This window comes from Leuresthes tenuis, unplaced genomic scaffold, assembly GCF_036924035.1.
Source record: "Leuresthes tenuis unplaced genomic scaffold, fLeuTen1.0.hap1 SCAF_17, whole genome shotgun sequence".
In the NCBI taxonomy this organism is placed as follows: Eukaryota; Metazoa; Chordata; class Actinopteri; order Atheriniformes; family Atherinopsidae; genus Leuresthes; species Leuresthes tenuis.
In genome coordinates this window covers 19,878,986-19,888,999 of record NW_027325371.1, presented here as the reverse complement: position 1 = coordinate 19,888,999, position 10,014 = coordinate 19,878,986, and the positions used below count along the sequence as shown (strand labels likewise).

The 10,014-nt window shown below is 44.8% G+C and overlaps 2 protein-coding genes across 4 annotated transcripts; both read right to left on the bottom strand.

Moving 5' to 3' along the window:
* Positions 1-415: 415 nt before the first annotated feature.
* Positions 416-4,435, bottom strand: LOC140272859 (GTPase IMAP family member 9). The gene is made up of 3 exons (XM_072368355.1): positions 4,327-4,435; positions 3,737-3,879; positions 416-2,508 (listed from the first exon to the last, which is right to left on the bottom strand). The coding sequence occupies exons 1-3, from the start codon at positions 4,349-4,351 to the stop codon at positions 1,648-1,650; spliced, it is 1,029 nt and encodes a 342-aa protein (XP_072224456.1). The 5' UTR covers positions 4,352-4,435; the 3' UTR covers positions 416-1,647.
* A 163-nt stretch (positions 4,436-4,598) lies between these two features.
* hmgxb4a (HMG box domain containing 4a) lies at positions 4,599-9,954 on the bottom strand. Of its 3 annotated transcripts, none has more exons than XM_072368352.1 (13): positions 9,887-9,954; positions 9,128-9,219; positions 8,735-8,871; positions 8,579-8,654; positions 7,882-8,472; positions 7,556-7,759; positions 6,522-6,697; positions 6,341-6,422; positions 6,186-6,250; positions 5,996-6,092; positions 5,721-5,884; positions 5,426-5,548; positions 4,599-5,298 (listed from the first exon to the last, which is right to left on the bottom strand). In XM_072368352.1, the coding sequence occupies exons 2-13, from the start codon at positions 9,147-9,149 to the stop codon at positions 5,254-5,256; spliced, it is 1,782 nt and encodes a 593-aa protein (XP_072224453.1). In that variant the 5' UTR covers positions 9,150-9,219; positions 9,887-9,954; the 3' UTR covers positions 4,599-5,253. The 3 variants fall into 3 exon arrangements, with proteins under 3 accessions (XP_072224453.1, XP_072224455.1, XP_072224454.1); XM_072368354.1 differs by having other exon boundaries at positions 6,341-6,416; XM_072368353.1 differs by lacking the exon at positions 9,887-9,954 and adding an exon at positions 9,730-9,871.
* Positions 9,955-10,014: the final 60 nt, after the last annotated feature.

Genomic DNA, 10,014 nt, shown 5'->3' with positions numbered 1-10,014 from the left:
AGCTGAGCTAATTCTCTCCCTCCCTCCCTCCCACCCTGGGCCGGACCACCCACATTCGGAAACGCCTAGCTGTTCCTGAGGCAGAGCCGCCGGCAACTTGCAGAGACACAGAGCGAACAAGAAAGATGTAAGGACGGGTTGTGACGGACGGTTTTAGCAGAGTATCAATTACATCAGTGTGAAAGGAGGAGAACGGCTGAGAAACACGGCCGTATCAGCGTGGCTTCCGCGATTTAGTTCCCCACAACGCAGCTATCTATATCTGCGCGATTGACTCCGTTTACAAAAACACATCCAAGAAAAAATACATACAGAAGGTTAATCTTTGTTTCATGCTGCGCAGCCTCTGATTACACAAAAGCTTTTGAATCATTTCTCATTCAAACCTCTCAAGAAATGTAACAATGAAACGCACTTAAATCAGCAGCTTTTATTTGCTTGGTAAGCAGTAAATAATTATCACACATTTCCCTCAAAGCTTTAACCCCCCCCACACCCACCGCCTCCCCGCCATACAGAGGTCAATGTCTCCACCTTGTGGATTCTTCTTGTCATTTACTGACTTACAATACAGTGTTTCAACTCTTTACACGCCCCATCTTCAACAACCAGGAAGTGGTTTATCTGTCATGACCAAACACTCAGCTGATTCATTGAAATTGGCAAGCATAAAGTAAGGTGATTCAGTCTAATACAAGTGTCCCAGATTACAAAGTGATCCCACATGGCATCCAGCAACTGAACAAAACCGAGCAAGCAAGTCACCAAGTTCGGTCTGAGCGGAGGCCCAGTGTCTCACTTTGAAAAACTGCTGCTTTTAAGGATAATAAATTATTCAGGGATCAGTAAGAATCGCAGCAATGAGAGACAGTAAACTGGGTGTTGGTTAGCTTAGTTGATAACCAGTAAGTTTCTGTTGAGAAACAAACAAACACTGTGCTGTTTCCAAGGGTTACAGTGACAAACCCACATGGGATTATCCGCTGTCACTATTTCACTTCAGAAAAAAAGCTTCCATAAAACTCACCGCACACCAAATAATAAAGTTGCTCGAGACCCCAGCCGCTAAAGAGAGACAAAGCCATCTCCGAATCTGATAGGAGAGCAAAAACTGCAGCGGTGGCTTTTACTACTAATTAAACCAGCGGAGAGAGCAGATTATGGTGGAAGAAAACTTCAGTCAAACTCTGTCGAACTATCAAGATAAATCAACTAACTTTTAAAAAATTAAATAAAATTTAAAAAGACATTCCAAACCAGCCAAAGGGGTCTTTTTTTTAAAATGTAGCGAAACCTAAATCGTTAGAGTTATTACGGATCTATGCAAGTAACTGTTCTGTCAATGATGGCAGGCCGTCTTGTTCCATGCAGCAAAAAACAAAAAACAAACCATGATACGACCACCACTGTGTTTCATAGATGAGGAAAGGTTCTTATTATAGAATGCAGTCATTTTCGTTCTCCAGACAGAATGAGAACGTGAAAAGCTAATGACGTTTGAGGTCGTGTTTCAGCAGGAATGCAGATGCTTTCAAGCACCTCTACAAATAGTATTTTGATGGGTGTTTGCTGGCAAGCTCATAACTCAGTGATGGACAGTAAAATGGTGTCGAGGTGCAACTTCTTGCATTTATTTGAGAGTATATCTCATTTATTTTTCTGTGTTTTTCTTCTCCCTACTTCAGTAGCAACGGAACCCACAGTCGCTCCAACCATGCCTCCAAATGGCCCTCCCACAAACAGGCCGACCAGGGCCCCCAACAGGGCTTCCCTTCTGACGAGCGAGGGCAGCCACCTAATCCAGCCGGTCAGCTTCTCCCACAGGCCCCGCAGAAGCGGGGGAGCTGGGGAAGAAGGTGAGATGCTGGTCGAAGAGAAAATACCATCTAAATCCACATCAAAATCACCGATGCTCGTCTCTGCCTCCTCCCGGACGGCCTCCATTTCCTCCTCGGTCACGTCTGGTTGGGAGTTTGTGGGGGGTGCCTGCTCACCCGGCTCCTCTCTCCTCCTCTGCCTCACAATCTCCAGCTGTCTCTCCCTCAGCCGTTCCTCAGCCTCCTGGTAGAGAGGACAGCTGACGTGCTGGGTCCCACTCTCCTTCACCGCCTGCTCAACCTTCTCCAGCAGCTCCTCCACAGCTTGGCCTTCCTCTGGCCCTCCACTGCGGATTTCCAAGGTATGGTAGCGGTCACCGCATCTTTCTACCAGCTCTTGGAGGTCTTTGCGCCAGGTGACGAGGTATTCCTCCAGCTGCTCGTCCTCCTCCAGCTCGTCGGTGTGGGTAAAGAGCACAATGGTGTTCTGGTTGACTGCAGAGTCACCAAATAGCTGCTTTAGTGCGTCCACTGCTTTGGCTTCGCCATCAGCTGGCCGGTTCACGGGCACACAGAGCAAGAATGCATGTGGCCCCGGGCTGGACAAAGCAATGAGGGAAGATATGTGTTTTTTCCTTTCCTCCGGGCTGCAGGCTGAACTGAACCAGGCTGGACTCGAGACCACCACCACCTACAGAGAATTGGCAGGAGTACGATAGTTAAAACATTATAGTGAGAGTTTTTTTCTGTTTTTTATTCTAATTTTCTATGTTAGCACTCTTAAATCCTAATTACCGCTTCAATTCAAAAGCCCGAGGTTTAACTTTTCGTTATCTATTTGATGTGATTGGTGTGTTGCATTTCTTTATTGACAGCTGAAGAGTCCAGCATTCACTCAAACATTCAGAGCCTGGGCACACTGCATGCAATAATGCATGTATTGTATAATCTGAACAAGATGAAAGCAGCTTTATGTGATCTAATACAAATGCATCTATTCATAACATTTACAGTCATGTGAAAAGTCTTGAGCCACCCCTCATTTATTCAGAAATGCCACATGTACAATCTTTTATTTTAAAACTGTTATTGCGACACAATAGAATAAATCTTAAACTGAACCTTGAGGCACTTTTGCCCGGCACAAAGACACCTAATTTGTTCCCATTTCTTTGGCTACAGCTCTAAAAAAAAAAAAACAAAGATAACACAGTTTGACAGACATAAACTTGTTTTGTTTTTTTTATACCAACAAAGAGCTATTAGCTAGAAAACTCGCCAAATGTCTGCAGTGTCCTTAAAAAAAATCTGAGGAAAGTGGAAAAGCGGAAGACAAAAGGAGTGTCAGGCCTAAAAAAGGTGGCTGTCAGGAAGCCATTCTTAAGGAAGGGAAACAGGGAGGAAAGGCTGAGCTATGCCAAATGACACAAGAAGTGGACTGAAAATCAGTGGCAGCAGGTCTTATGGAGGGATGAATCCTCCCCAGAGCCCAGACCTCAACATTATGGAAGCAGTGTGGGATCATCTGACAGAGAACGGAACAAAAGGCAGCCGACATCCAAAGAAGAGCTTTGGGGTGTCCTTCAAGAAGCCTGGAGAACTATTCCTGAAGACTCCTTAAAGAAATGACAGAAAGCTTTTCTAAGAGGGTTCAGGCTGTGTTGAAAAATAATGGTGATCAGACCAAATAATGACTTTCAAGCTCATTAGAAATGTGCATTATATGTTGTATTTCCATTTATGTTTGCAATTTTCTAATAAACTGCTGCACCGTTTGCTGTTTCCCCGTCAATGTATGAAGAAATGAGGAGTGGCTTCAGACATTTGCACAGTATGTAATGTAGGTGATGAAAAAAAAAGACACTTTCTTAAAGAAGAAAGAAAAAGGAAACTACAACTTTTTGCTCTTGCATTCCTACCGGCCTGCCAGCAGCCTCCCCTCTGTGCTTACTGCACTCCTGAGCTCCATCTGCACCCTGCTGGATGTCTTGCAGGCTCAGGATGGAGCAGACGGCCGGCCTGCTTCCTGCTGACGTCGGGCCCAGCACCACCAGCCTCAGCTCTGCAAAGCACAAGCTGAAATTAACGTTTTTTCACAGCGTCCCGCGGCCACACACCGCTCAAACAAAGCGGTGCATTCTGACGGAGCCACGAAGTCCCCCTCGACTTGTTTACTTTAGTTTGACATCTTCCTTTGCACGCGCGTCACGGTACAGAGCCAGCTGTTGTTACCCAGCCCGCTTATTCCGATAGCCATTTGTACTGCCTCGTGTGTCATCACCTCGTGTGCTCAGAATCGCTTTGAATTTTTCCGAGAAGTGGCAGCGCCCTTTGCAGCTGCCGTTTCTTTTCATTACCAACCGCGAACAAAAAAAAACACTTAAAACAGGCAGCAGTGAACCACGCCCACTGACTTTTTACTAGTGTGTCTTCCTCTTACAACTTAAGAGGCATCGAATGTGTAAAAAAAAAAAAAAAACAACTAAACTAAACTAAAGATCCAACTTACCAGAGTGTGAGGCAGATGTTGCCATTTCTGCTCCTGCTCGCGACCGTATTTAGCGTCGAAACAGGGATGAGGACACTTCCTCATTCCTGTTGGCTGAGTCACAGCTGCTGCTCTGACTCTGGCAGAGGTGAGCACAGCTCCATCTGTTGTGCGGATGTGTTGATGTGCAAGGCCTGTTTAAAGCTTCTTGTCTATAAGTTTGATAATTTGACCTGAAACCGCCACAGTGCAGGGAACCAGAATCTGTAGAATTCAACCTCTGGACACAGGCGACCTTTGGAAAACAGATATTTTAATGTTGCCATTTTGTTCAGTTTGAACCTGATAGTGAATTATTGGAACAGTTTTTTTTACCCCCCCCCCTTTCGAAACCATGAAAATCCAAATTCCTGCGTACACTAAAATATTCAATCTATAAAACACGTAGTTTAAACATGGTGAAATAAAAACTTAGCAGGTGTGACAAATGTTATCTTACAGTGATCAGGAGCCAATGACCACAGCTAAAATATGTCCATATTTCAGTTAGAAAACAAACAAAAAATCCAAACGCAGACGCACGGTCATAAAATTACAGTCTCACTTAACAGCTAAACAAACAGTCGCTCAATACAGTGCGTCCAAGCACACACGCATTCATAAAAGGGCTGTACAGTAACAGTGAAACCAAGCTGAGGCGCCGAAAAAGAGAACGTCTTCGGTAAAATGATTGATTTAAAAAAATACAGCGATTAGAAAACATTGTGAGACATTATTTTTCCCCTTAAAAAATACACTTTAAAAAACAGGTTGATACTAGAAATGTCAAAGAGTTTCAAACAGTGGCTTAAATTAAAGTCCAAATGTCTCTCCTGGTAACGGACCGCTCCGGTCAAATTTGCTGACTTTTGACGTCTCGTTCCTCCATATTCGGGATCATCCTTTTGCTCAAAGTCCAGGCATGATGTAAGCGATGTTGTCCAACGTATTTGACTGGCAGGAAAAAAAGAAACGTTTCTTCAGGAATCAGCTATTCAAATGAAGTTAACACTGATGAGATTATATGCAGATGGGGGGGATTACTACTGCTGATGCTCTAAAATAAATCTTAATACCGTACCAGGACATTTCGAGGACATCCGTTTAACTGCGGTATCTGTGCTGTGAGACAGGTCAGCGGGCCCAGCGCACACAAGATGGAGTCCAGAAGAACAGACAAGCTCCCCGACACCGCCACCATCCCCTAACACAGACATCAGATATGTTACTGTAAGTTCAGAATTCTTTTTTAAATTAGCAATAAATGAGGAAATACAGGTTGTACTTTGTGCCATCCAGTCTGTGTTCTAATGTAACTATCTCTGGGTTCTGATGTGTGCTGACTAATCTTTACACCCCAATATTTATGAACTCACCTCTGTTTCCTGTAGCCGATGCCCAATCAGAGACAGGGACTCTCCCAGCAGCTGTAAGTGAGCTGCTGCATCGATGGGGTCAACATCTGGCACTCTAGCTGGGGACAGGGACACGGTGCTCGGTGCTCTGGTTGGAGACACCATCCCGGTTCCTGTTCCGACAACTTCGATAAAAGAGACAAAAACAAGCAATGAGAACCAAGCTCGGGGGATAAAGAGTCGATAAGCAGCTAATGATCGGTCATCTGAAAGCTCCCCGCCAGAGTCAGACATGCCTTTGTTTTTGCTCTCGCTGGAGGGCTTGTGTTTGACTGTGGTGGCCTCGGCTTTGTTCTGTTTGTGCTGCAGATATTGAGCTTTCTGCCTCCAAACCTGCAGACAAAAAAACAAAAAAAACATGCAACGTTCAGCGCACCCGCACAACTGCAGTCAAGTTCCATTTAACTGGATGATGCAAACACTCACCAGCTTGTCTTTCTCAGCCATTGCCTTCCACACCTCTGCCAACTTCTTGCTTAGTTCACCAAAATCTACAAATGAGACACACACACATTTACATACGGTTACTCTAAGTGCTTTTTGAAGGAACGATGTCTGTGTGAACACAAACTTTTACTCACCAAGTCCAGGCTGTTCAGCATTTATGTTGACCCTGTACTCTTTACAGAACACCTGATACGCCGTCGTGTTCTTCTTCTTGGGCTGGACACGGACAAAATGGTTCCAACGAAATAGGAAAAATGATTTAGAAACCTGGACCATTATTTTAAGCTGCCAAGACAAAAAGAAACAGAGCCTTACTTTCTCTTTCTCCTTCTCGTGTTTCTCCTTCTCTTTCTCCTCTTTCTTCTTCTTCTTCTCTGTCGTTCCGTCGTTGCCTTGGTGGTGTGGAGTGATGGGTTTGCTCATGGCATACATTGGACCAACGGCGCTATGGGTGACGATGGGATGGGAGTGACCGTGGCTTCTTGATGAGTCTGGTGAAAGAGATCGAAAAAGAGCTTATTAGTGTTTCCACTTTCGTTGTACGGGCTCTTCCAGGGTCGGAGACTTTCAGGTGAATTTTATTTTAGTCTGTGCACACATTTGTGAGTAAAGGACACGAACGAGAAACTTCCACCTACGCTCATCCATAGGCGTTGACAACTCAATGACAATAAGCAGCTGGTCGTTGTGAACAGTGACAGAAAGCCTGTTCTGAATCTGGCGTACCCAGAAAGAGCGTTAGAGAGGCTCCAGTCGGGATTCAGACCGGGAACCTTCTCACTGTGAGCCAACAGCGCTGGTCACCACGTCACGATGCTGCCCTGTGAGTGCACGCTAAACGGTTTTCTTCATACCTCTCTGTATCGTTCATCTCAGCCAATACTCACTAAAGCTTGTAAAATGTATTGATCTTATCTCAAGCTCAGGAATGGCTGCTACCGTGTGTGGAGACAACATTCAAACCAGGGCTGAGTGATAAGGCAGAAAAACAATAGCCTGTACTGTCAGACAGAATGTTCTTATATGTTATATATTGATACTTTCTACCAATAACAACTATTTCCCATTCACAATAGGGTTGGAAGACCAAGTATTAGTAACCTACCTGATTCTGATGACTTCTGTCTTACTATCTCTGCTCTTGTACAACGTGTTCTATTATCAGACGGAAAAATGGGTCTAACATTGCAACCCGTGAATACGTGCACAGTGAAGCATGCCCACAATGACCGCAGCGGGTACAGACTGCCTGAAGTTGCTTGGTTATATCTTCTGCTCTCTGATTTCTTGAGAAAAAGCTTCTAAAAGAGTCTGACAAGGCCTGCTGAGTTTTTTCTGTGTAAACTCACCTCCCAAACCTTTGCTGTGCTTCTTGTCTTTCCCACTTTTATCTTTGTCTCTGTCTTTTTCTTTGTCCTTTTTCTTCTTGCTTTTCTTACTCTTTTTCTTCTTTTTGGACAAGTGTGTGTATGAATCGTCTATAACCAGTTCACCGGCCTCCAGTTCACCCCCAGATGAAGAGCTATCATCTCCCATGCCACCGCCATAATGACCTGTGGAAGGGAGCAATGAACGTTAATCAACAAAACATCGAGCTAAATGTATCAGAAAGGAAATGTAAACTGACTGCGTTCTAAACCTGCATCCTGGGGAGCATCATTTAGGATTATCTTACCTTCTACCTCCACCTCCTTCCCCACCACAGGGAGTGGGTCTCTGTTCTGCTGCAGCTTCTTTTTGGGTGACTTTACCGGCTGCATCCTCTCTCTATCCTTCTCTTTCTTCACACCACCTTTGGAAGAATGCGGCGTGAACGGGAAGCTCTCTGTTTCCTCCTTCTCTGGTGACATGATGAGCTTCATTTTTAGTCCGTCCGCCTCACGTAGAGTCAAGGGCTCCTCTTTGGGAGCTCCGCCGTGAAACAGAGACGACTTTGAGGAGGAGGACAAGTGCTTCTTGGAGGAAGATGACGAGGACGTCAAGGGGCGGGAGTGCGAGAAGGAGTGGCTGGATTTGCTTCCACCTCCGCTGCCGCCGCTCTCGCGTTTGCGGTCTTTGGAAGAGTGCGAGGAGAAGGAGGGGTAGGAGGGTTTTTTGTGCAAGTGGGGGCTGGGGGCTGAACCCGTGGCCAGAGGAGAGGTGATGGCTTGCAAGAGGCCCATCGCTGTATCTGTCGGGTGTGACGATGAGGGGGAAGAGAGAGGAGGCGAGCGGTCTGCAGACTTGTGCTTTTTCTTATGGGGAGGAGGACCTGAACTGTCATGATCTGATAAGGAGAGGAAAACAAAAGAAAGAAATACAGTTAGTGATAAGAAATCTTTGAACATCAAACTTTATTCCACCCCGAGTTTAAAATCATATAACCTCCTTACCCCTGTAATAGTAGTCATCACTATGCTTCTTCTTCTTTTTATGAGAGTCCCCACCCAGCATGAACAGTTCTGAATCCTAGATTGACATAATTGTATTTATAACACTGTAATGAGCATCATCACCATGTCTTAAGTCACTGAGAAAAGATAACTTACCTTCGGTCGTTTCTTGGACGTCTTTCGCACCTCAGCCGCAATCTCTTCCTCCTCTCGTAACAAATCCTTGTATGACCTCCTCTTCTCTCTCTGGCTTCGACCGGCAACAAGACCTCTGTCTCCCTCCATCCCCATCTCTACAAATCACGAAAACTGAAGTCAGTACTCTTACCATACCAGGAAAAACCTGATTGTTACGTACACAAATGCATTAAGAAAACCTATATTTAAGTTAGTTTTAGAATGATTGGTCTTGTTACATATGCACCTGTTGCAACTAAATGTTTTTTTATTTTATTTCAGAGTTTAAAAATGGAAATGTTTCAAAAGTCTGCACAGAACTATCACAGCTGAGCTACATTACAGAATGACATTAACACCTTCCTTCTTTACCCTTGATCTCTTCATATGCCATGGTCTGTCCTTCGTTCACACGTTTACTTGCTATGGGATGTCCTGGACAACATTAAAGGTAGGATACTGACCTGTTAAGCAAACGGCATGAGATGAGAATCAACAGCATGAAAAATAAACAAATCAGCTCAATTTAGTCAAAAAACGGAGGAGAGTGGTTTATCATTGAAGTACGTGGCCCAGGTAGAACACCCAAGACATTTCTGTCTTTTGTCTAAAGAGGTGATGGGTTGCTCAGGTGTTCGGCTAGTCCAACAACCTACACCGGGCACCCTAAGCAGCAGAGACACTGAAAGTAACCTGGGTGCCTGGGTTCAAAAGTGGACGGGTGCCGCTATATGAGGGAATAATACTATTAGCGCGGTCATTTCAATAATGGTTAATTGTGTCACATACAAAAGCAGTACAAAAATGATGGCTAAACAAATTCCCGCCTACTTTCGGAAAGATGCACAAACACACCCCTTTTCTATTCACTTTGACTCTCCTAGCTTTCCCAACATTTCCATGACATGAGTTCGATCCCCCGAGTTTGCGCTCAGCTGGCCGGTGAAGCCGGCTGAGGAAACCCGGAGGCTTACCTAAACAGCTAGGCCGAAGTCGCCTCAAGTAGACAGAACACAGCGGCCGACATGCATTCTACGATGTCCATATTTTATTCTCCTCTGGACTAATAGCATGTGTAGTTTACAAACACCTCGAGATAAAAAAATATATGCTTTTATTAAATTTTACTACCTCAATGGGATCACCCAATTTACGCGGGTCCGGTCGCCATCTTTGTTATCAGCAGACAACAATTCGTTAAAGAGCAGGGGCGGGGCTTTGGGAATACAGCCAATCAGCGTGGGAGAAAAGTAGCCATA

Excerpts from the sequence above, each read along its gene's own strand:
- LOC140272859 (XM_072368355.1), bottom strand. The coding sequence starts at position 4,351 with ATGGCAACATCTGCCTCACACTCTG. Across the intron at positions 3,880-4,326 it reads AACATCTGCCTCACACTCTG|AGCTGAGGCTGGTGGTGCTG; the intron begins GTAAGTTGGATC and ends TGTGCTTTGCAG. Across the intron at positions 2,509-3,736 it reads GGGAGGCTGCTGGCAGGCCG|GTGGTGGTGGTCTCGAGTCC; the intron begins GTAGGAATGCAA and ends AATTCTCTGTAG.
- hmgxb4a (XM_072368352.1), bottom strand. The coding sequence starts at position 9,149 with ATGGCATATGAAGAGATCAAGG. Across the intron at positions 8,655-8,734 it reads CGTCCAAGAAACGACCGAAG|GATTCAGAACTGTTCATGCT; the intron begins GTAAGTTATCTT and ends ATGTCAATCTAG. Across the intron at positions 6,423-6,521 it reads ACGAGAAGGAGAAAGAGAAA|CCCAAGAAGAAGAACACGAC; the intron begins GTAAGGCTCTGT and ends GTCCGTGTCCAG.